Here is a 26,241-nt window from a genome sequence, read left to right on the forward strand (position 1 = left end):
TGTATATATTCATACACAAATGCAACACCCCACTATCATCCATATAGTAGGTAGGCTTAGGAGTGAATAACGAAAGTGATATATATTTAAAAAAATGTTTTATATTTATTTAAACTTTATTTATCCTGGTTTTATTGAGATAAAATCTCATTTTCAAGAGAGACCTGGTCCAACCAATAATGATAATGAAACTAGAAATATAGTTATGTAATATTCATTTCGAAAAATGTTATATAAACAGTTTTAATAGTTTGTGTCCAGCTCATCATCGAGGAGAGTAATATAGCCAGTCTATTACTAACCGGAAATGCGTGGGTGATCAGTTACCATCATCAGTCTCTTAAACAAAAGTTCATGAAGTTTTCACAACAGCTTTACTGTAGTCAACTTCTCCGACCGCTGACATGCCTGCAATGTATAGCTGGTGGATTCCATGCATTGTTTTACTTAATTCCGCTTTATTGGGATCTTGTGATTCGGACTCTGGAATCGGTAAGTGAAGTATTCTTACTTGTTGATACATCATTTTCTCCATTGTGTGTCCATGAGTTCGAGTCGGACTTGGCATGCAACGATCTGCAGCTGTGTAGTTGTTTCCCACGAATAGACTTCATGTGTCAAGAAGCCCGTGAGTATTTGGATTTCGCCAATTCAATATCAAATGATGGCGCGTGACATCCCTAAAATTGATAAACGGAAAACGGAGTTATGCTACTTTCACGTTTCAGTTCTCTCAGCTTTAGTTCGGTTATGTTGACACAAAACCTTACAAAAAAATATTTCCGTTTTGAAACTTCAGTAAAAGTGCAGTAACTGCAGTCGACTGTGGTATTTTGGACGCAGTAATTGCAGAATTGAACTGCAGTTGAACTATACCGAACTGTAACTGCAGTTACATTTCAAAATTACTATGGTAAAAAAAAACAGTGTTATTTTGGACGCAGTATTTGCAGCGTACTGCAGTTAGACTGCACTTTAACTGCAGTTATACTGCATTGTACTACAGTTAAACTGCACTCTGACTGCAATCTTTTTTCGTAAGGGGCTTAACCCTTGTTAATAGTTAAATCATAGGGGTGTTTGTGCGCAGATGTGGCTGACGGACACGTGTAAAATTCCATACAATTCTATGTGGACAACTATTAACCGTCCCACTTAAAATTATGCTATTATTATGTATAGTCATATTTTAATTATGGTTAGTTGTCCATATAGCCTGCCACTTGTTAACTACATAGCCTAAGGACTAAGTCATTTGATTTCCCTTTTCCGTTTACCAATGCTGCGCATTCTCATTTACTTTTTAAAAGACCTAGTAAGCAACCTCTTTCCAAGCTTTAGGCCATTTTTCAAACCACGTTTTTAACCCTCAAGCTACCAACATATTTTCATACATCGATTACCAACTGGGGTCATTTTGACCCCTAGAAGAAACTATTGGGAAAACAACAATCAAAGCAAAATATCAACTTCATTCTCATCAAAATATCATTAGACATGTCATTAATGTTATCTGGAGAAAAACAGTCTGTCTATTTGAGCAAAATGTGCATTCCTTAATGTAATGTGCAGCTTTTTTCCCAAACTACAATCCACATAAGTACTATAAAGCAGATTTACCATCATTTGATTCGAGTATCATTTGGTTTAAATGTATATGTTTTGTCATCTTTATGTGGTAAAAAGGCTGCCATTACAGGGACAGTACACAACATTTAGAAATATTCTTAATTTGATTGACAAAAAGTCATTCAATTCACTTCAAAAAAGTGACCCTGAGAGACATTGACCAAAAAATATGGTTTGATTTTCTTAATTGACTCACCCTACAGCCAAGTCAGCATTAGCATCGCTGTTAGTGAAACAATGGGAGTCGTTGGGGCTATGGCAGGATGCTTTGAAAAGCAAATCTTCTAAGTCACTGAAAACCAAATGGTATAGCACCCAAAATATCATAACAAGTTGCACATATATCATGTCGGAGGATATTATAGGAATTCTGGTATTTATATCACATTTTCAGTAGAATATTAATATTTTTGGAGAATACACAGCAATTCAGCACTACTTGTACAGAGGGTAGCTGGTTTCTGTGTTACAGTTTACATTTGACGTTTTAGTCATTTAGCAGACGCTCTTATCCAGAGCGACTTACAGTTAGTGAGTGCAATACATTTTTCATACCATGTATTAATTTGCCTGGCTACCCAAACTCCTAGCACCGGCCAAACGCTACGCCACGCCCACAGACGTTAGTTTCTTCTCTGCAATGAGTCTGGATCTGAGTACCTACCCAATGATTTCTAGATCGCAAACACATCCTAAATATTCTGATTGGTTCCAGAAACCGATGGGTTGAGCCAGAGCCAGAACACATGTGGGTAAAGCCGCGTTTTGAAAATTCGTCATTGGATACTCTAATTGGTTAGAGATGATCCAATCGCCTGATGACTTTGTTTTGTACAACACCCCTCATTTTGACGTCACCACAAACGACTTCAATGATGGCCATCTCAGACTGAAGTATGTAGCGAGCATAGAGCAGCGGAATAATTCAGTTTAAGTCATCAGGCAGTATTCATACCACTGACAGACTTTTATGAGCAGCTTCGACTTCAACTAAGAATATACCGACAATGATGAGACAGCCTATAGGGAGGAGGTCAGAGACCTGGCCATGTTTTGCCAGGATAACAACCTCTCCCTCAACGTGATCAAGACAAAAGAGATGATTGTGGACTACAGGAATAGAAGGACCGAGCACGCCCCCATTCTCATCGACGGGGCTGTAGTGAAGCAGGTTGAGAGCTTCAAGTTCCTTGGTGTCCACATCACCAACAAACTATCATGGTCCAAACACACCAAGACAGTCATGAAGAGGGCACGACAAAGCCTAATCCCCCTCAGGAGACTGAAAAGATTTGGCATGGGTCCTCAGATCCTCAAAAGGTTCTACAGCTGCACCATCGAGAGCATCCTGACTGGTTGCATCACTGCCTGGTATGGCAACTACTCGGCCTCCGACCGCAAGGCACTACAGAGGGTAGTGCGTACGGCCCAGTACATCACTGGTGTCAAGCTTCCTGCCATCCAGGACCTCTATACCAGGCGGTGTCAGAGGAAGGCCCTCAAAATTGTCAATGACTCCAGCCACCCTAGTCATAGACTGTTCTCTCTGCTACCGCACGGCCAGCAGTACCGGAGCGCCAAGTCTAAGTCCAAGGGGCTTCTAAACAGCTTCTACCCCCAAGCCATAAGACTCCTGAACGGCTAATCAAATGGCTAACCGGACTATTTGCATTGTCCCCCCCACCCCATATTTTACGCTGCTGCTACTCTCTGTTTATTATCTATGCATAGTCACTTTAACTATACCTACATGTACATATTACCTCAATTACCTCGACTAACCGGTGCCCCCGCACATTGACTCTGTACCGGTACCCCCTGTATATAGCCTCGCTACTGTTATTTTTATTGTTATTTTACTGTTTTTATTTTTTACTGATCTATTGTTCACTTAACACTTATTTTTCTTAAAACTGCATTGTTGGTTAAGGGCTTGTATTCGGCACATGTGACAAATACAATTTGATTTCATTTGATCTATGGGGCGGCAGGTAGCTTAGTGGTTAAGAGCGTTGTGCCAGTAACCGAAAGGTCGCTGGTTCTAATCCCCGAGCCGACTAGGTGAAAAATCTGTCATTGTGCCCTTGAGCAAGGCACTTAACCCTAATTGCTCCTGTAAGTTGCTCTGGATAAGAGCGTCTGCTAAATGACTAAAATGTAAATGTATGGTCATTTTGATTTTGTATACGGCCATAACCAGTTATAACCAGTTATAACCAGTTATGACCACAGGGAAGTACATAAGGTGCTCCATCTCTGCAGGTGATCAGTCTGGTCTAAATCACTGAAACAGGTCCACCTCCACCTTCTGATGATATGTATAACTTAAAGCCCCATGCAGTCTTTTTATTTGTATTTTTAATAATCACTTTATGTCTAACAAATCAATCTTTGTGTTTATTTAATGAAAATAACTCCAAAATCTATTTTTTATCATTTATTTCCCTGAGCCTCTTTTGGCCATTGAAATGCTCAGTCTGATCATGTGGGCGTTAGGAAACAAATTTGAAGATATTTACTTACACAGCCCTGATAGAGTCCTCCCCCTTACCCCAGATCAGATTTTGACATGATCTGAGCCAAAATCTCCATCACACCTGAGCAGGCTGAAATTCCAGGATTTTTTTCAGACAGCGCTTACAAAAAAAGGGCATTATCATCATTTTCACAGTTTCAGAGTGTTATTTCGACCTGATAGTGTGGAAATATCAGGGGGGAAAATCTGGAAAATCAAGTTTACTGCACTGCCCCTTATATAATGACCCCAGAGAAATCTGGATTCAAATAAATATTTTTTTTAGATTTGCCCTAGAATAACTACTTTTCTGAGAATACACACCAATACGGCTCTCTATTTAGATTCAGAGCGTATCTGAATTCTGTATTGCAGTATTATTAAGTATTTATACTATTGGCAGATTTGTATATTCACAAAACATAGGTAATTTTGGTTTTGTACACAGTCATACGATATGTGGTATAGAAAAGTACAATCATACATGAGGAGCCACAGTATGTCTCTGTAAATGATCTGATACAGGTCCCCATCCACCCTCTGGTGGTATGGATATCTTGTTATTATGTCTCCAGAGAAACTTAAATTCAAATAAAGGTCAGATTGATCAAATTACTAACTGTTTTTGGCAGAACTGTTTATGACTAACTGGTTATGTCTGGGATGAAAATGACTCAACAGACTTGCATTTTTTAAAAGTCCATATTGATACAGAAACACTAAACAATGATTTAGATTTGTTGAGAATAAGTTGATTGACAAAGTCATGAAAAATGTGAAGATTTGAATACACCACCTTTGGGCTATGATAAAAAATGTGACTCGTTTCAGGAAACTAGGCGTATGTCACACGTCACTACTTCACAGGAGCGGCATTTGAATGCAAACATTTTTCGTTTTTTTGGTATAAATGTCTTCTGGAACATGTGAACTTTCATGTGCCTTAATAACAAACTTGTTAGAATAAAATTGTTAGATTATGAGCATAGCTGGTTTAACCACGGAAAAAGACAGGAACCTTCCCACTAGCCATGATTGGCTGAGATAATGGGTGGGCTGGACATGCCAGGAGATGAGCTTGGATTGATCTGCCATGTAGCATGCTTCTGTCTATAACGTGATCTGTTCAGTATGTGTTGACCGCGCCGTTTTTGTAAGATATAGCGTTAGCCATCGAGAACTACAAAAGTTTTGCTAGTTTTCTCAACAACATTGATGCCCTGAATTTAGCAGGCACTATCGATAGATAAATTGGAAAAAGTAATGGGCTACTTTCTGCATACACCATGGTCAGTGTGAACCGGAGTGACTTGTCACAACGCTGGCCAAACGAGATGTAGCTACAAACAAAACGGAGTGAAATGGTTCCAGTCTGCTGTGAATCATTCATCCATGGATACGGGTAAGAGTCTAGCTACATTTTCAGATATACGTTTAACATTTTCTCAGAAAGTTGTTTTTATTGCAAGTTTAAAGCATACTGTTAGTTAGCTAGCAAACTTTAGCTTGCTGGCTCGCTAGCTAACTTTATGTGTATGATCTGTGTAGTAATGTTATTTGAATCAGAAATCTATTTGCATTTATAGTTATAGCCTAATGTTAGCTAGCTAACATTGAACCTAGTTCAAATCAAATCAAATCAAATTTTATTGGTCACATGCGCCGAATACAACAGGTGCAGACATTACAGTGAAATGCTTACTTACAGCCCTTAACCAACAGTGCATTTATTTTAAACAAAAAAAGTAAAAATAAAACAACAACAAAAAAAGTGTTGAGAAAAAAAAGAGCAGAAGTAAAATAAAGTGACAGTAGGGAGGCTATATATACAGGGGGGTACCGTTGCAGAGTCAATGTGCGGGGGCACCGGCTAGTTGAGGTAGTTGAGGTAATATGTACATGTGGGTAGAGTTAAAGTGACTATGCATAAATACTTAACAGAGTAGCAGCAGCGTAAAAAGGATGGGGTGGGGGGCAGTGCAAATAGTCCGGGTAGCCATGATTAGCTGTTCAGGAGTCTTATGGCTTGGGGGTAGAAGCTGTTGAGAAGTCTTTTGGACATAGACTTGGCACTCCGGTACCGCTTGCCGTGCGGTAGCAGAGAGAACAGTCTATGACTAGGGTGGCTGGAGTCTTTGACAATTTTGAGGGCCTTCCTCTGACACCGCCTGGTATAGAGGTCCTGGATGGCAGGAAGCTTTGCCCCAGTGATGTACTGGGCCGTACGCACTACCCTCGCACTAGTTTGTTTGCTTTAGCTACCTGCAAATTCATACTACAGCTATGACAGTGTTTGCATTGGTAGTAGTATGAGTTGGGATTATGCCAGTTCATTGTTTAGCTAGCTAGATACATGTCTAAAGACAAAAGACTACATGTCTAAACAAAACATTGATTACATGACCCATCAAGTTAACCAGGTGTGTCTGGGGATGATTACAGCCATCTATTGTATTTCATGATCATGTGTACATGTCTAGACAATAGTGACCCATCCATTTAGCTAGATGTTGCTGGGGGGTGGTTATAGCATTTCCTTCACATGACCCATCAATTTAGACAAGTGTGTCGAGTAAGCGTCATCTAATAATGATAAAATATTTATTTAAACAATTTTATTTGATATAGCGTATGTTTACCACATGGCCTCACATGCGAATCTTTAAAGAGATGGGTAGGGCTAAGAGGGGTGTGAACGATGCTGAATGGGTGTAGACAAAGAAGCGCTCTCCAGTAGGTGTACCAAAACATTCAAGGACCATTTTCTCCAAAGTGGGGTTACAAGTTTATCAACTTTCAAAGCAGAATTACTTTCCCATTGTTCCTCAACTGCAATGTATGATATACTATTTTCTAGCTCTGTGTCTCTACTTTTATCCAAAGTAAAAAACACAATTTCAAAAGACCGAATTGACAAATATTCCTCTGTGGTCAAAATGACCCCAGTCGGGAGCTTGAGGGGTTAACAAGTCTTATCACCATGTATAACTCATTGTCATTTTGGACACCCTTAGTCCCAATTAGATTCTTGCGGATGTGAAACATCACTTTGGCGTCTGGGTCAAAGTCCAGATGGCACATAGTTCATACCCTGGTCAGAGCAGCATGCTGGGAGTTCCTTATGCCGTGTTGCAATAGTCTCAAAGGTTGTTAAGGTGGCGTGATGAGTAGGCTAATATCAGGGACCAATTGGGGGACTTTTCATATGGCTAGTGTTACAATATGACGCAGAAAAAGGATGTTACAAAATATACTGTAGGGCAAGCCTGGCCATGTATGCTGAATGGCCTGTCATTGAGGTTCTGTAGAAGACATATCAAGTTCAATAGTCTGCAATATAATTGAAATCCCCTCATATTATTATTTCACTGGGATATAACTTGTTACTGTACTATTGCCATTTTATTACCACTTATTGCTGTATGTGTTTTAATGTAATATGTGCTACCTTGAGTAATGGAAACATCACTTGGATATGGCCTACATCTGGGCCACAGCCGTGATATGACTGCTACAGATGTAGGATCTTAATTTGATCACACTGTTGCAGGAGAACTTTCCTGCAATGCAGGACATTTAAAACTTGTAGTGTATTTGAGGTTTAAAAAGGCTTCTGAAGTTTGTAATTTCCATTTAGAAATGTCAGACTTGATTTTACCTTACGAAAAATGTATGAACTCCTGCAAAAATGGCCATGAATTATAATCCACATAATAATTCACATTTCCTGTTACTGTAGGATTATTTTCCAGCTGTAGCAAACTGGCTCAAATTAAAATCCCACATCTGTAAAATATGTATTGTTTTATCCAAACACTGAATTCAAGCTGGTATGTACATTTAGCCCCTATAAGATTGGTCTTTAACAAGTTTATTGACTGTTTGCATGTTAAAAATCTTTATGTTCATTATTAACTTGTAATGATTTACACAATGACATACACAAGCAATGGGCCTGTATATCACAACCATGACCTCAGACTATACAATATGCTTGAGTGCCCATAAGCAGCGTTTGCTTTCTGTAGCAAAACAGGTTTTTGGACGGAAGGACATTGTCATTTCACTAATTGCATATCATTTGGAAGTACACTGAACAAAAATATAAACGCAACATGTTAAGTGTTGGTCCCATGTTTCACAAGCTGAAATAAAAGATCCCAGAAATGTCTGTCTGTAATAATAACAAACTCATTCTGATTGGCTGGGCCTGGCTCCCCAGTGGGTGGGCCTATGCTCTCCCAGGCCCACCCATGGCTGCACCACCTGCCCATTCATGTGAAATCCATAGATTAGGGCCTAATGAATTTATTTCAATTTACTGATTTCCTTATTTGAACTGTAACTCAGACAATTCTTTAAAATTGTTACATGTTGCATTGATATTTTTGTTCAGTATATTAGAGGAAAAACAGGAGAATAATTTCCTGCCCTTTTACAAGCGCAACATTAGTATCAACGGTGAAATGGATCTTAAGGCCTCTCTAATCATCTGGTTAAGGAGAACAACATAAACAGTCAGCATTGTGGGAAAATGTAATGTTTGCTGTTCAATCAGTGTTTTTATTTATTTATTTTATTTATTTTATTTATTTTATTTATTTTATTTATTTTATTTATTTTATTTCACCTTTATTTAACCAGGTAAGCCAGTTGAGAACAAGTTCTCATTTACAACTGCGACCTGGCCAAGATAAAGCAAAGCAGTGCGATAAAAAACAACAACAACACAGAGTTACATAAGAAATAAACAAAACGTACAGTCAATAACACAATAGAAAATCTATATACAGTGTGTGTGAATGTAGTAAGTTATGGAGGTAAGGCAATAAATAGGCCATAGTGGAAAATAGTTACAATTTCGTATTAACACTTGAATAATAGATGTGCAAAAGATGATGTGCAAATAGAGATACTGGGGTGCAAATGAGCAAAAATAAATAACAATATGAGGATGAGGTAGTTGGGTGGGCTAATTTCAGATGGGCTGTGTACAGGTGCAGTGATCGGTAAGGTGCTCTGACAACTGATGCTTAAAGTTAGTGAGGGAGATAAGAGTCTCCAGCTTCAGAGATTTTTGCAGTTCGTTCCAGTCATTGGCAGCAGAGAACTGGAAGGAATGGCTGCCAAAGGAAGTGTTGGCTTTGGGGATGACCAGTGAGATATACCTGCTGGAGCGCAGACTATGGGTGGGTGTTGCTATGGTGACCAGTGAGCTAAGATAAGACAGGGATTTGCCTAGCAGTGATTTATAGATGACCTGGAGCCAGTGGGTTTGGCGACGAATATGTAGTGAGGGCCAGCCAACAAGAGCGTACAGGTCACAATGGTAGGTAGTATATGGGGCTTTGGTGAGAAAACGGATGGCACTGTGATAGACTACATCCAATTTGCTGAGTAGAGTGTTGGAGGCTATTTTGTAAATTACATCGCCGAAGTCAAGGATCGGTAGGATAGTCAGTTTTACAAGGGCATGTTTGGCAGCATGAATGAAGGAGGCTTTGTTGCGAAATAGGAAGCCGATTCTAGATCTAACTTTTGATTGGAGATGCTTAATGTGAGTCTGGAAGGAGAGTTTACAGTCTAACCAGACACCTAGGTATTTGTAGTTGTCCACATACTCTAGGTCAGACCCGCCGAGAGTAGTAATTCTAGTCGGGTGGGCGGATGCAAGCAGCGTTCGGTTGAAGAGCATGCATTTAGTTTTACTAGTGTTTAAGAGCAGTTGGAGGCTACGGAAGGAGTGTTGTATGGCGTTGAAGCTCGTTTGGAGGTTTGTTAACACAGTGTCCAATGAAGGGCCAGATGTATACAAAATGGTGTCGTCCGCATAGAGGTGGATCCGAGCGTCACCAGCAGCAAGAGCGACATCATTGATATACACAGAGAATAGAGTCGGTCCGAGAATTAAACCCTGTGGCACCCCCATAGAGACGGCAAGAGGTCCAGACAACAGGCCTTCCGATTTGACACATTGAACTCTATCTGATAAGTAGTTGGTGAACCAGGCGAGGCAGTCATTAGAGAAACCAAGGCTATTTAGTCTGCCAATAAGAATGCGGTGGTTAACAGATTCGAAAGCCTTGGCCAGGTCGATGAAGACGGCTGCGCAGTACTGTCTTTTATCGATCGCGGTTTTAATATCGTTTAGGACCTTGAGCGTGGCTGAGGTGCACCCATGACCAGCTCGGAAACCAGATTGCATAGTGGAGAAGGTACGGTGGGATTCAAAATGGTCGGTGATCTGTTTGTTAACTTGGCTTTCAAAAACTTTTGAAGGGCAGGATGGATATACAGTGAGGGAAAACAGTATTTGATCCCCTGCTGATTTTGTATGTTTGCCCACTGACAAAGACATGATCAGTCTATAATTTTAATGGTAGGTTTATTTGAACAGTGAGAGAAAGAATAACAACAACAAAATCCAGAAAAACGCATGTCAAAAATGTTATAAATTGATTTGCATTTTAATCTGGGAAATAAGTGTTTGACCCCTCTGCAAAACATGACTTAGTACTTGGTGGCAAAACCCTTGTTGGCAATCACAGAGGTCAGACGTTTCTTGTAGTTGGCCACCAGGTTTGCACACATCTCAGGAGGGATTTTGTTCCACTCCACTTTGCAGATCTTCTCCAAGTCATTAAGGTTTTGAGGCTGACGTTTGGCAACTCGAACCTTCAGCTCTCTCCACAGATTTTCTATGGGATTAAGGTCCGGAGACTGGCTAGGCCAATCCAGGACCTTAATGTGCTTCTTATTGAGCCACTCCTTTGTTGCCTTGGCCGTGTGTTTTGGGTCATTGTCATGCTGGAATACCCATCCATGACCCATTTTCAATGCCCTGGCTGAGGGAAGGAGGTTCTCACCCAAGATTTGACGGTACATGGCCCCGTCCATCGTCCCTTTGATGCAGTGAAGTTGTCCTGTCCCCTTAGCAGAAAAACACCCCCAAAGTATAATGTTTCTACCTCCATGTTTGACGGTGGGGATGGTGTTCTTGGGATCATAGGCAGCATTCCTCCTCCTCCAAACACGGCGAGTTGAGTTGATGCCAAAGAGCTCGATTTTGGTCTCATCTGACCACAACACTTTCACCCAGTTCTCCTCTGAATCATTCAGATGTTCATTGGCAAACTTCAGACGGGCCTGTATATGTGCTTTCTTGAGCAGGGGGACCTTGCGGGCGCTGTAGGATTTCAGTCCTTCACGGCGTAGTGTGTTACCAATTGTTTTCTTGGTGACTATGGTCCCAGCTGCCTTGAGATCATTGACAAGATCCTCCCGTGTAGTTCTGGGCTGATTCCTCACCGTTCTCATGATCATTGCAACTCCACGAGGTGAGATCTTGCATGGAGCCCCAGGCCGAGGGAGATTGACAGTTATTTTGTGTTTCTTCCATTTGCAAATAATCGCACCAACTGTTGTCATCTTCTCACCAAGCAGCTTGGCGATGGTCTTGTAGCCCATTCCAGCCTTGTGTAGGTCTACAATCTTGTCCCTGACATCCTTGGAGAGCACTTTGGTCTTGGCAATGGTGGAGAGTTTGGAATCTGATTGATTGATTGCTTCTGTGGACAGGTGTATTTTATACAGGTAACAAGCTGAGATTAGGAGCACTCCCTTTAAGAGTTCAGATGTGTAATTTTCTATCGAGTTTAAGAGTTTAAAATGTGTAATTTTCTATCGAGACAGAACATTTTGTAGTTGGGGATGGACATTTCTGAATTTTTGGTGGCCTTCCTAAGCCAGGATTCAGACACTGCTAGAACATCAGGGTTGGCGGAGTGTGCTAACGCAGTGAATAACTCAAACTTAAGGAGGAGGCTTCGGATGTTAACGTGTAAGAAACCAAGGCTTTTACGGTTACAGAAGTCAACAAATGATAACGCCTGGGGAGTAGGAGTGATACTGGGGGCTACAGGGCCTGGGTTAACCTCTACATCACCAGAGGAACAGAGGAGGAGTATAATAAGGATACGGCTAAAGGCTTTAAGTACTGGTCTTCTAGTGCGTTGGGTACAGAGAAAAAAAGGGGCAGATTTCCGGGCGTTGTAGAATAGATTCAGGGCATTATGTACAGACAAGGATATGGAAGGATATGAGTACAGTGGAGGTAAACCTAAGCGTTGGGTAACGATGAAAGAGATAGCATCACTGGAGGCACCGATTGAGTCGGTCTCCGCGTGTATGGGGGGTGGGACAAAGGAGCTATCTTTGGCAGGTTGAGCTGGGCTGGGGGATCTACAGTGAAATAGTACAATAAGAAATAACCAAAACAGCAATAAGCAAGGCATATTGACATGGGAGAGAGGCATAAAACAATCACAGGTGTTATTCGAGAGAGCTAAGACAACAGCTGGTAATGGCGACAAAGTTTGGGCTGAGGCTAAACATAAACAGGATGCGGTACCGTATAAAGGAACAGTCCAGCAGGCATCAGCTGTATAGCTGAGTTATCATAAGGTCCGGTGAACAGCAAAAGGAGAGTTCGGAGGTAGTTCGGGGGCTGCTATAGCATTGGCGAGCAAGAGGCCACGGCTAGCGTGTGCTAGCGGGCCTTGGCTAGCAGATGGATCTTCGTGGTCGACGTCGTAACGGGAAGCCTGTTGTAACCACATCAGACGATTTCGTCGACAGACCAGTCGTGTTGGATCGGCGGGGCTCCGTGTCATCACTAGGAGGTCCCGTCCGGTTGACAGAGAGGTAGATAGCCGGGAGATGGGCCTGGCTCAAGGCTAGCTCAAGGCTGATTAGCCAACAACAACGTCCATTTGGTTACAGCTAGCTAGTTGCGATGATCCAGTGTTAAAGGTCCAGTGATTCAGTGAAAACAACTAAATGTTCTGGGTCGATAACGCGCTGTGCAGACAGTGCAGACTGGCCGATAATAGTCCAGGCTAGAGCTGGCTGGTAGGTAGTGCAGGCCACGGATAATGGTGAAAAACCGCTAACGGTGGCTAATAGCAAGTAGCTAGTTAGCTGGCTACTCCCGTCCGGTAGACAGAGAGGTAGATAGCCGGGATATGGGCCTGGCTTGAGGCTAGCTCAAGGCTAACTGGTGCTTGCTTCGGGGGCAGTGGTGATTAGCCAGACAGCAACATCCATTCGGTTGCGGCTAGCTAGTTACGATCCGGTGTTAATGTCCAGTGATTCAGTTATTCCGGCAGAAAATCCGATGTTCTGGGTGAAAACCGCTAACGGTGGCTAATAGCAAGTAGTTAGCTGGCTAGCTAGTTTCAACTGGAGATAAAAGGTAAGTCAATAATAGAATCCGTTCCACATTGAGTGAGGCGGGTTGCAGGAAAGTATATTTTGTAGAAGGATGAAAAGTGTGATAGGAAAATAAAAAAAACGGGCTATTTACTCAGACACACAACAAAAACACGACCGCAACCGACCTAAAACCCCAGGCCATATGCAAAAGGAAATTGCTTAGCATGCGCCATTTTTTAATGAGCTTTTAGCTTTTATATTAAGGAGTTTGACTTCAGGAAAGTCTACTGTAACTCTGTTTTAGTGTATTGTTGTGAGTTTGTGAGGTAGGTTGCTAGACCACGTGCTTAGTTCTGTAAAAGAGCGGCAGCCCTTTGGGTTCCACCTGTGAAAATGTGTAATGATTTCAATACTTAGTCAGTGTTCGGCCCTAAACGTTTTTAATGGGACAGTGTCCATTTCAATTGATCAAAAATCCCACCTGCAGGCAATTTAAAGGCCCAATGCAGCCATTTTTATATCAATATCAAATCATTTCTGGGTAACAATAATACTGTAATAGATTTAAATTAAAATGGGCAAAAATAGCTTTTCAACCAAGAATTTTGCTAGGACTGTCTGGGAGTGGTCTGAGTGGGGCGGGGAAAACTGAAAACTAGCTGTTATTGGCAGAGGTTTGGAAGTCTTTTTGTTATTCGTCTATTCACCAATTTACCGCATATTCCAGCCAGTGTCTGTTCCACAAGTTGCCACCGGCTAAATCTATGACGTTAAAATGCCTATTTACTCTGTTCCATCTGACTGCGCAATCCGTTGTCTCATCAGCCCAGCCAAGCAACTTATAAACTTGATCTCCACTATAAAAAGCATCTAGACAAGATCTCACATTTCTTTTAGACTAACATTTAGTTTTCAACAGCGGAGATTTGTATAAACCTTGCTTCATTGTTTCGATATTCAAATTCGATCTCCAGCTGTCCCATAGTCATGAACGTGTCGGGAGTCGGGATGAGACAGACAGGCAGGCAGCGTTTCTCAGCCAGTCAAAATCATGATTCAGCTGGCATCATTTCTATGGATATATACAAAAAAAGGTCAATTGAAAAAAGGTCAAACGAAACGCAGCTAGTTTGCAGTCTTTCCAGCTTCAGTTTGAAGTGATTATGTTACTGTAGCTGTGTTGTTGGCTAGCTCCTCTGAACAACAGTGTCCTGGCGAGTGAGCACATTTTCTATGCCATGCGAAATCGCGCCTCATCAGCATATTGTTATGGATGTATCCAAATAAATGTCACTAGAAAACAGCTTAAACAAATGCAAATGCAGCTACTTTGCTTTTCGTCTGGCTGCACTTTTTGACGTGACTGTAAATTAGCTGTAGTTGGCTAGCTAGCAAGCAAGGGATAAGAACATTGCCAGCCAGTATAGCAATGGAACATTTAGAACGAACGACTGTGTCACGTCCATAGATACCGAACAAAAAAGACTGAACGACTGGGTCGTGTCTCTACCAACCCTAGATTTGTGTCGGGACTATATCTCATGGAAAGATGAAATAGTATGAATAAATTAATGAAAATAAAGTTTTTAATGAAAATATGTCAATCATTATTTGAATATGTTGGTAACCCGTTGTATAAAAGTGATAATGCCCTCAAAGCCGGAGTTTGGAGGATATATTGGCACCTGTGTGTGCCAATATATCCTCCAAACGCCGGCTTCTCTGGCATTATCACTTAAATAAATCAGAGGAAAAACAGAATTTTGACTGCGCTGGGCCTTTAAGCTGCAGCATTCTATTTGGGTTTGTTTTGGCAGGGAGCCATCTGGTACAAGCTTATAAGACCTGCTTAACTACATCAATCAATATGCTGGCTTACCGTCCATTGGACATTTTACCTGTCTTCTCTGCCAGGCAGCTCTGAAAGCAGCATATCTGCATCCATCAGATAAACGCAAGATTAACTGATCCAAACAGGGTTGTTATTGTCATAAACGTTTAATAAAGGTGTTTTCAAAATAGATTGGTGTTCGTAAAGGCACATTGAAATATTAATGCAGCTGAACTTGGCGCTTGAACATTGAACATTGAGGCAATTTCAGTACCTTCCCTCAAGATTTGAGAAAGATAATTGTACTAATACTTACTGTGTTGCAGTAGGGCTGGGCAGTATACCGTATTTTACTATATACCGATAGTGATGTACGGACCGGTTTGAGTTTTTACTTTTTACATCAATGTTTGGTTTGTTAAATGTGATACGCAACTCCGGCATGTATAATGTCAGTTTTTATACACTGAACAAAAACAACATGTAAAGTGTTGGTCCCATGTTTCATGAGCTGAAATAAAATATCCCAGACATTTTCCATATGCACAAAAAGCTTATTTCTCTCAAATTGTGTGCACAAAGTGGTTTACATCCCTGTTAGTGAGCATTTCTCCTTTGCCAAGATAATCCATCCACCTGACAGGTGTGGCATATCAAGAAGCTGATTAAACAGCATGATCGTTACACAGGTGCACCTTGTGCTGGAGACAATAAAAGTCCACTCTAAAATGTGCAGTTGGCAAGTCCACCAAATGTCCACCAGAGCTGTTGCCAGATAATTGAATGTTCATTTCTCTACCACGTCGTTTTAGAGAATTTGGCAGTACGTCCAACTGGCCTCTCAACCGCAGACCACGTGTATGGCGTTGTGGAGGCGAGCGGTTTGCTGATGTCAATGTTGTGAACAGAGTGGTGGGGCTATGGTATGGGCAGGCATAAGCTACAGACAACGAACATAATTGCATTTCATCGATGGAAATTTCAATGCACAGAGATACAGTGGCCTGAGGTTCATTGTCATGCCATTCATCCACCGCCATCACCTCATGTTTCAACATGATAATGCATGGCCCCATGTCGCAAGGATCTGTACACAATTCCTGGAAGCTGAAAATGTCCCAGTTCTTCCATGGCCTGCAAACTCACCAGACATGTCACCCATTGAGCATGTTTGGGATGCTCTGGTTCGATGCGTTCCAGTTCCCGCCATTATCCAGCAACTTCGCACAGCCATTGAAGAAGTGGGAAAACATTCCACAGGCCACAATCAACAGCCTGATCAACTCTATGCGAAGGAGATGAGGCTGCATGAGGCTAATGGTGGTCACACCAGATACTGACATGTTTTCTGATCCACGCCCTACCTTTTTTTAAAGGTGTCTGTGACCAACAGATGCGGATCTGTATTCCCAGTCATGTGAAATCTATAGATTAGTTCCTAATGCATTTATTTCAATTAACATATGTGACTCGTTTCAGGAAACTAGGCGTATGTTGTGGGTCACTACTTCACAGGAGAGCCATTTGAGAGTAAACTTTTTATCTTTTTCTCAAAATGCGTTTTTGTGCCTTAATAACAAACTTGTATGCCATCTGTAAATACAAATAAAATTGTTAAATTACAAGCCTAGTTGGTTAAGCCACAGAAAAGGACAGCAACCTTCCCACTAGCCATGATTGGCTGAGATAATGAGTGGGCTGGACATGCCGAGAGAGGAGTTCAGATTGGTCTGCCATATAGCATGCTTCTGTCTATTTGAGCTGGTCAGTATGTGTAGGTAATCCTGTCTAACGCGGCTTTTTAAAAAAATTTATCGTGCAGTGGAGCTGTATAAGTGTTGATCTCCACTTCTGGAGGATCGAGTTTTGAAATCAGTGGAATTAGATTATGATAGCTAACAAGATGGAGAAAACACCTGTCTCCGGAATACATCTTCAAACTAAGGGCAACCATGGCATCCGTGACAGGGAGACGCGTCCATCATGCATGATGTATACGGTTAAGATAGTCTAGTTAGCTACATTTTCAGATATTACATGTTTCTAATTTTGACAGAAAGTTGTTTCATTTCAAGTTAAAGTGTACTGTTAGCTAGCTAGCAAATGTTACGTGTATGCTCTTATTATTCGTATCTCAGAGCCATTTGCTTGCTAACATTGAACCTGGTTCGTTAGCTACCTGCAGATTCATGCAGGCTAGTAAAGTCATGAGTTGGGATTATGGTTCATTGTTTAGCTAGCAAGCTAACGTTACGTGTATGATTTGACACGTTGTTTACCTAGCTAGGTTCAATGTCTTAACGAAAGACTCCACTATGCAAGTAACCATTTCAACCCTACTCATCGGCCAGAGCGTCAAGTGTGCGCTGTAGAGCGAAACGAGATGGGTGGGGCTAAAGCTTAAGAGGGTGTGAACGATGCTGAATGGGTGTAGATAAAGAAGAGCTCTTCAGTAGGTACCAAAACATTCAAAGGCCATTTTCTCAAAAGTGAGATTACAAGTTTATCAACTTTCAAAGCAGAATTACTTTCCCATTGTTCCCTTAAATGCAGTGTATGATATACCAATTTGTAGCTCTGTGTCTCTGCTTTTATCCAATTTTAAAAAACACAATTTCAAATTTTGCTACATAAGACCGAATCAAGGCGGTCGGTCACATATTTCCTTGTATGAACTGTAACTTAGTAAAATCTTTGAAATTGTTGCATGTTGCGTTTCTATTTTGGTTCAGTGTAGTTTACTCCTTTTTCTACTTAAGTCATCTCTCTCACTCGCCTCCTGCTGCCAGTGGTGGAAAAGTACCCATTTGTCATACATACTTGTCAGACTTTCAAGTAAAAGTGAAAGTCACCCGGTAAAATACTACTTGAGTAAAAGTCTAAAAGTATTTGGTTTGAAATATACTTAAGTATCAACATCAAATGTAATTACATTTTACATTTTAGTCATTTAGCAGACGCTCTTATCCAGAGCGACTTACAGTTAGTGAGTGCATGCATTTTCATACAAGTATCAAAAGTACAAGTATAAATCCTTTCAAATTCCTTATATCAAGCAAACCAGATTATCATTTTTGTTCTTCTTTTTTTTTGGATAGCCAGCACACTGGTTTTATGTAGCAAAATTTGAAATGGTGTTTTTTACATTGAGTAAAAGTAGACGCTCTACTAGAAAATGGTATATCATACATTACAGTTGAGGAACAATGGGAAATTAATTCTGCTTTGAAAGTTGATAAACTTGTAACCCCACTTTTGAGAAAATGGCCCTTGAATGTTTTGTTACATGTACTGGAGAGCTTCTTTGTCTACGCCCATTCAGCATCGTTCACACCCTCTTAAGCCTTAGCCCCACCCATCTCTTTAAGGATTTACATGCATGACATCAGCGGCCTGGTGGTCCAAAATAGCATTACTGATGTATTTTAACACCAATAAACCCATCAGTTTGGAAATTAATTTACTATATGTAAATCTAGCAAACCAGGCAACTTTCTAAACATTGTTTTGGTTTGTTTCTAGCTTGCTAATGTTAAGTTAGCTGGCTAGCCAGTTCAAATAATGACCACATCATATAGCTGACAACGTCTTAACTTTAGTTAATTTCTATTCATTATTACAGGAAAATAAACTCACAACAAGATTATTATTTACAAGTTAATGGCAAGCTAATTACATAAAATAGCTTATGGTTGTGAGTATGATGAAATAAAAGCAGGACATTCTACCACAGAATTTTAGAACTTGGACACTGTCTCATTGGCCTAACGTTATATCCTAATTTGACTTTGGTGCAAGTCATGTTGTTCTTCACATTACCGTCTCTGGTAAACACACACTATATCAAATAAAATCAAAGTTGATTTGTCACATGCACAGGATACAGAAGGTGTAAACGGTACAGTAAAATGGTACCTTGCATAGTGGAGTCTTTTGTTTAGACATGTAGCTAGCTAGCTAGCTAAACAAAGAACCATAATCCCAACTCATAACGTTACTACCCTGCATGAATCTGCAGGTAGCTAACCAACTAGATTCAATGTTAGCTAGCTAACATTAGGCTATAACTAGCAATGCAAATGCCTCTGCGATACGAATAATATTACTACACAGATCATACACGTAACGTTAGCTAGCGAGCCAGCCAGCTAACGTTAGCTAGCTAGCTAACAGTACGCTTTAACTTGCAATGAAAATGACTTTCTGACAAAGTTCAAAATGTATAATATCTTAAAATGTAGCTAGCTAGACTCTCTTACAGGTATACATGGATGAACGCTTCTCCCTCTCTGTCACGGATGCCATGGTTGCCCTTAGTTTGAAGATGTAATCCGGAGACAGGTGTTTTATACAACAGCCTTCTGTGTGTTCTCTTTTCGACTCCTTCCGCATATTTGCAATCAAACGGCAGAATTCACACACTTATCAAGAGTACATTTACGTAATTTAACAATGTCATTCGTATTTACAGATGGCTTACACGTTTGTTATTAAGGCACATGAAAGTTCACATGTTCCAGAAGGCATTTCTGCCAAAAAAAAAACACATTTTGATGAAAAATACATGTTTATGTTCAAATGGCTCTCTTGTGAAGTAGTGACTTGCGACATACGCCTAGTTTCCTGAAACTAGTCACATTTACAAATGAAGCATTTGTGTTTAGTGAGTCCATCAGATCAGAGGCAGTAGAGATGACCATGGATGTTCTCTTGATAAGTGTGGGAATTGGACCATTTTCCTGTCCTGCTAAGCATTCAAAATGTAACAGGTACTTTTGGGTGTCAGGGAAAATGTATGGAGTAAAAAGTACATTCTTTTCTTTAGGAATGTAGTGAAGTAAAAGTAAAAGTTGTCAAAAAATATAAATAGTAAAGGAAAGTACAGATACCCCCCAAAAAATTACTTAAGTAGTACTTTAAAGTATTTTTACCTAAGTACTCTACAACACTGCCTGCTGCTTCATGACGCTAACCACATCAAGCCCTGCCCCCTGTCACTCAAGGAGAGAGCAGTTGCTCGACCACAGAGTCACAAGCACTTTCTTGCCATTCACTCTGCATGGTCAGATGGATGCAACAATGTTGGTGACATGCTGCTTTCCACAAGTGTTCTATACACTATTAGTTTGTGGATCTTACTGTGTGCAAACTACTGTCTGCTAGTTTCTCTTTTCTTAGGAAGGTTTTGCTAAAATAATCAGTGTTAGCCGCTAATGCTAATCGCTAGTTAGCTGGCTAGCTAGTTTGCTAAATGTACTAAGAGTCGGAGCAAACGTAGCTAGCTAGCTAATACTGCCTGGTACCACTGCCGGTGTAGGCCTAGATAAGCATGTTTGTGCAACGGTATCTTATCAGAGAGGAATAGGTGAAGCACGACTATGTTGGCCAGCTAGCTAGCTACATGAAGTAAGACATTAGGTTCACCAACACTTTCATTCATACACTGACAATAATTCCTCCGTGGTTTTATTCATTTGTTGTCATGCCAAACAATACTATATTGAAGGTGCTGCCCACTATATTCCAACTGTAGAATTAGAATAATCATTATATGTCCATGATTCTAACAGTTCACCAATTATTTTTTTGCCCATTTCATGCTGCGTGGCACAGTGTGAAAATGTTAATAAAAGAGCAGAAAATGCAGAAATTTATGAAAATTATGAAAATTATTGTTGTTTGGAGTTGGATTGAACAGTATAAGTGGAGAAAGCCCCATTGAAATCACTTATAACTTATGTGTTGGCACCCTAAGGTCATGAACTACTCATAAAGCATATTTAGAACTTTTGTTATTCAAAAACATAAAATAACGTCAAAAATATTGTGATATGATCGCCCAGCCCTATGTCGCAATCGCATTCTGTTATTTTGTTTCCACCTGCACATGTTCTCTCCATTTATCAACAATTGTTTTTATTTATTTGTATTTACCCCCTTTTTTGTGACGTCCAATTGCGATCTTGTCTCATCGCTGCAACTCCCCAACGGGCTCGGGAGAGGCGAAGTCATGCGTCCTCTGAAACACATGACCCGCCTAAACGCGCTACTTAACACGGAAGCCAGCCGCACCAATGTGTCAGAGGAAACACAGTTCAACTGATGACCGAGGTCAGCCTGCAGGCGCCCGGGCCCGCCACAAGGAGTCGCTAGAGAGCGTTGAGCAAAGTAAAGGCCCTTGGCCAAACCCTCCCATAACCCGGACGACGCTGGGCCAATTTTGCGCCGCACTATGTGACTCCCGGTCACGGCCGGTTATGATACAGCCCGGGATCGAACCTGGGTCTGTAGTGACACCTCAAGCACTGCGACGCAGTGCCTTAGACCGCTGCACCACTCAGGAGGCCGTTTATCAGCTTTCTTAATTTCAAACTGGAATGAGATGGTTAACCGAAAGTCATACGTACTGTAGATTATGTCAGGTGGATTGATTTTAACAGGTTAAGTCATTTTACTTTTGCAACCAGAATGATACAAATTGAGAACAAAATCTGAATAGTAAACCAGGAAAGTGCAGGAAAACAGGGTGTAGGCTCTGGTACTATGCGGAGAGTGACAACATTTCCCAGTTAAATCAATTGCACAAGAGATACCATAACGTGACAGAAATTTGCTTTATCTATATATATCGGTCAAGTCTCCCATCTAAGAACCTTGAAGAATAAGTATGTTATTTACTTTCACTTTCCTTCGCTTCCTATTCATGTCATAGCCTCAATGTTCACTTTGTGCATGCCAGTCAGAGTGAACAAAATAATACATATTCGGTGTAAAACATTGTCGTAGCCTACATATTCAGCTTTAACTTCATCAGAGCGATACAGTTACTCAGCTAGATGTTTACGTCTCTGCTGGAAAGATACATTTATTCTCTTGGGATTCAGTTCAGTTGCACACATGAAGTGCAGTTTCGCCACTTCCAGACAGGCTCTGGCACTGCATGAGGATACAGTGACAAACAGTGGAGCATGTGAGAAAATGGCTGTGCACTAATGCATGACACAGCGTCGAGATGACAAATGTACTTGGGCTGGAGCATCAGCCACAGGTTAATCCCTATGTCCTGTCCACTGTCACTTGGAGAAATTGGTGTGCTTCAACTTGCAATGCTATATCTGGAGAAGCAATACCTACTCCCTGCCCATTCCTTCCATCAGCCCCTGACTAGCTAGCTATCAGCCTTTCCCCTCACCCGCAATACAAAGTTGGTCAAGCTAGAAAAGAGATACTGCGTCCCATTTTTCAAACTCAAATTAAAAGTTTGTATCTCATAGGAGCTTCCAATACTTTCCAGGTCAGTATGATACTGTAGCATTATACATGTAAATGCTGTCATTCAAAAATCATTAAGACAAGGGTTTGTGCATATTGTAGGAGTTAAACATTGATAGAAATAGGATGCACCTTGGGCAAACTGAACAAAGGGCCAAATGACACATTTTATTGCAGTTGCCAGGAGTAACATACTGTATGATGTCACTTATCGCTTTGTATTAAACCATCTAATACCCCCCCATGTGTCATGCCTCTTCCTATGAGTCAGTACAGGCTGGTGCATGTCTGAGTTGATAGGGATATATTTTTCCTTGTTCTGAAACTTTTTGGGGGAGTGTACAGTATGTGGAGTGTGTAGGCTGATCAGGATTTCACTGAGCGTCTGTGAGCTGATAGGCTTATGGTGGTTCTTCCTGTCTGACTAGCAGATGATTCAGGGCTGAGGTCAGGAAACAATGGTCTCTACATGATACAGGCTCCATCAGACATGTGGCTTGAGTTACTGGAAGACTTGGAAACAAAATGAAAACCCTACTGAAGTGGTTTAAGACATGTTTGAGAAGACTGTGGAGCTAGAAAGGTGGTCTGTGAGCTGGATTTTCCCACTCTTTTTTCTCTATGAGGTCATATGTTTTCCTTTGATTGGCTAGGATCTTCCACTGAAGGTGTGATGCAACCCCAATTAAAAACCAGTGATAATCTATGAAGGTGTGATGCAACCCCAATTAAAAGTCAGTGATAATCTATGAAGGTGTGATGCAACCCCAATCTGCTGTATTCCAAATTTGTTTTGATTCAAATGACTTGCCTAAATAGGCCTATATGAATTGATATGGTAGATTTTTCACAACCTCTTCAGAGTTTTTCCGTTGTCAAAATAATAATAATAATAATAAAATATATATATATTTTTTGTATATCCCAACTCCCCCTGAGATGACCGCAGGGAGTGGGGTCACGGCCAGGGTCGCCATTGTGACCGCAGGGAGTGGGGTCACGGCCAGGGTCGCCATTGTGACCGCAGGGAGTGCGGTCACGGCCAGGGTCGCCATTGTGACCGCAGGGAGTGGGGTCACGGCCAGGGTCGCCATTGTGACCGCAGGGAGTGGGGTCACGGCCAGGGTCGCCATTGTGACCGCAGGGAGTGGGGTCACGGCCAGGGTCGCCATTGTCCAGCGCCCCTGGAACAATTGGGGTTAAGTGCCTTGCTCAAGGGCACAGCGACAGGTTTTCACCTTGTCAGCTCTGGGATTTCGAACCAGCGACCTTTCTGGCCCAATGCTCTAGCCCCAAAATGTCACCCTGACATGCTGTATAGAATAACAGTCCACATGATGAGAAGAGAAGTCTCATGAAAATACCAGGTCCAGTGTTCTGAAGATTCAGGGATAGAGAGAGACGCTGTATGTTCAGACACATGCCTTTTAAGTACCTACCATGCAATCGTTCTGCTAAGCCTACAATACATTTGATGAGATAACAGATCAGAACTCTCACGTAACGATGTAGGGGGAAGTCATAACAAGATGTTGTGAAATGTTGTGCTAAGCTCAAATGCACAACAGCTGAAACCAGAGAGTGTACGAAAGGTGCGGAAAAGAGGCCTGGTTGGTCTGAGTCGACACTTGCCTTTCACAAGAGGTCTGAACAGAGTGAGCAATACTGTGTAAAGTGCTTTTCATTTGTTTTCTTATAATGGGGTGGGAGTGGTAGAGGTTCCTTGATGTTCTCTGTGTTAGGGCAAGTGTTGGGAATAGTGAAAGGATTTGCAATAAGAGCTTGTACTCTTTGAGATCAAAATCTATGTTATGTCAGTGGCTTGGCGTAGTCAACCTTTAGTTTGAGACGGTTTGATAGGTTGTATCTCTCGTCCTGCTTTTATATTTCATTTCCTCCCCCCACTTCCTTTAGTAATAATGGAAGGCCTGGCCATTCAGTAGTGGATCTGACTAAAGCTTCAGAACCTACACCTTTAGAACACATTTAGAACCTACACCTTTAGAACTTCTGGTCACACTTACTGCTTACTGCTCAATGAATTTGCCTCTCCCTCCTCGCCCACCCTCGTCCTAGAGCGTCATTGATGAGGAAACCATAGTCACAGAGAGGAAACTGACATTCATTTGTTAGATTGTCTAGTCCTTGGGGAATAGTCTAATAGGAAAACATACTGGAGGTCGGGATGAGGACTGTCTGTGTCTTTGACACAGAAAAGGAATCTAAATCTACCCTAAAGAAATACACTATTTTCCACTGTTCAAACATGTCTTTCAATATTTAGCAACTGAAAGGCATGGGTAGTGGGTAAGGAAAGCGAAAGGCATGGGTAGTGGGTAAGGAAAGCGAAAGGCATGGGTAGTGGGTGAGGAAAGCGAAAGGCATGGGAAGTGGGTGAGGAAAGCGAAAGGCATGGGTAGTGGGTGAGGAAAGCGAAAGGCATGGGTAGTGGGTAAGGAAAGCGAAAGGCATGGGTAGTGGGTAAGGAAAGCGAAAGGCATGGGTAGTGGGTAAGGAAAGCGAAAGGCATGGGTAGTGGGTAAGGAAAGCGAAAGGCATGGGTTGTGGGTGAGGAAAGCGAAAGGCATGGGTAGTGGGTAAGGAAAGCGAAAGGCATGGGTAGTGGGTAAGGAAAGCGAAAGGCATGGGTAGTGGGTGAGGAAAGCGAAAGGCATGGGTAGTGGGTAAGGAAAGCGAAAGGCATGGGTAGTGGGTGAGGAAAGCGAAAGGCATGGGTAGTGGGTAAGGAAAGCGAAAGGCATGGGTAGTGGGTAAGGAAAGCGAAAGGCATGGGTAGTGGGTGAGGAAAGCGAAAGGCATGGGTAGTGGGTAAGGAAAGCGAAAGGCATGGGTAGTGGGTAAGGAAAGCGAAAGGCATGGGTAGTGGGTAAGGAAAGCGAAAGGGAAAGGGCATGCTATATTGTCAGATAGGATTCTGCTAATCACCCCTGTGGGGACCTCAGTAACAGTAAATAGACTCACATTGTGATGGAGTGCAGAGGCCCTTTTGGAAGTGTGTGTTTGCTGTACTTGCAATATGGTAACACCAAGCAATAAAATGTTGTCAGTACTTTAAATAACAATGACAATTCCATTTGGGCCTTCTGGAGCTGAAGCTGGACAAATTGGACTGATTATGAAATTCCATTCAGTTTCACAATTCATATGTGTTTTTATTGGAAAACAATTATGTGCTCTGATTTTGGATGCTGCAGTGTTAATCCCTCTAAGGAATAGTATTGAATGTAACTCTTGAGTTCAGTTTACTGCTGCCAAGATAAGAGGATTCCCTTTATCCCTTTGTATCGTCTGAACGTTGATAACCTGTGTTGCAGAAAATAAAAACATATTGATCTTCCCATTTTATCAAGCACATCTACAGTGTGGATCGTCTGAGCGTGACATGAGACTAAGCTCTCTCTCTGGGTATCTATTCAATTGATTCTACAGTATAATCACATCCTCTTCAAGGAAGGACTTGAGTTGGTAGGTGGAAAACATTCACATATGGATAGTGGACTGCGTCCTCTTGTGTCCTTGAAACTCTCTGTCCTGTATGATAAATGATATTTCAGGTGCATCTGAAGTGTTTGCTTTGTACTTGTACCTCAGATAGCTCAGTCCAAAAGCAGCTCTATAACATCATAGCAGCCTCAAGTAAACATTGGCTTACTTTAGTGATATTTGAGCTGTCTTATTCGTTTACTACAGGCCACTTGTCAACTTGTTTCAGCTTCATGTAAATGTTCCCTTTTGTAACTCAGGCTAAATAGCTTATGTA

General features: G+C 41.4%; 1 protein-coding gene across 3 annotated transcripts in view; it reads left to right on the forward strand.

The window, feature by feature from the left end:
• The first annotated feature begins 300 nt into the window (after positions 1-300).
• tfpia (tissue factor pathway inhibitor a) overlaps positions 301-26,241 on the forward strand; it is a 58,507-nt gene continuing 32,566 nt past the window's right edge. Inside the window, exon 1 of one of the 3 annotated variants that reach the window (XM_041843784.2) lies at positions 301-492. In XM_041843784.2, coding sequence (XP_041699718.2) covers positions 405-492 — 88 coding nt within the window. In that variant the 5' untranslated portion in view covers positions 301-404. Of the gene's footprint in view, positions 493-597; positions 629-26,241 lie in introns of those variants that run through there. The other 2 variants (XM_041843783.2, XM_041843786.2) reach the window with 2 other exon arrangements.

Source organism: Coregonus clupeaformis, chromosome 23 (genome assembly GCF_020615455.1).
Source record: "Coregonus clupeaformis isolate EN_2021a chromosome 23, ASM2061545v1, whole genome shotgun sequence".
In the NCBI taxonomy this organism is placed as follows: domain Eukaryota; kingdom Metazoa; phylum Chordata; class Actinopteri; order Salmoniformes; family Salmonidae; genus Coregonus; species Coregonus clupeaformis.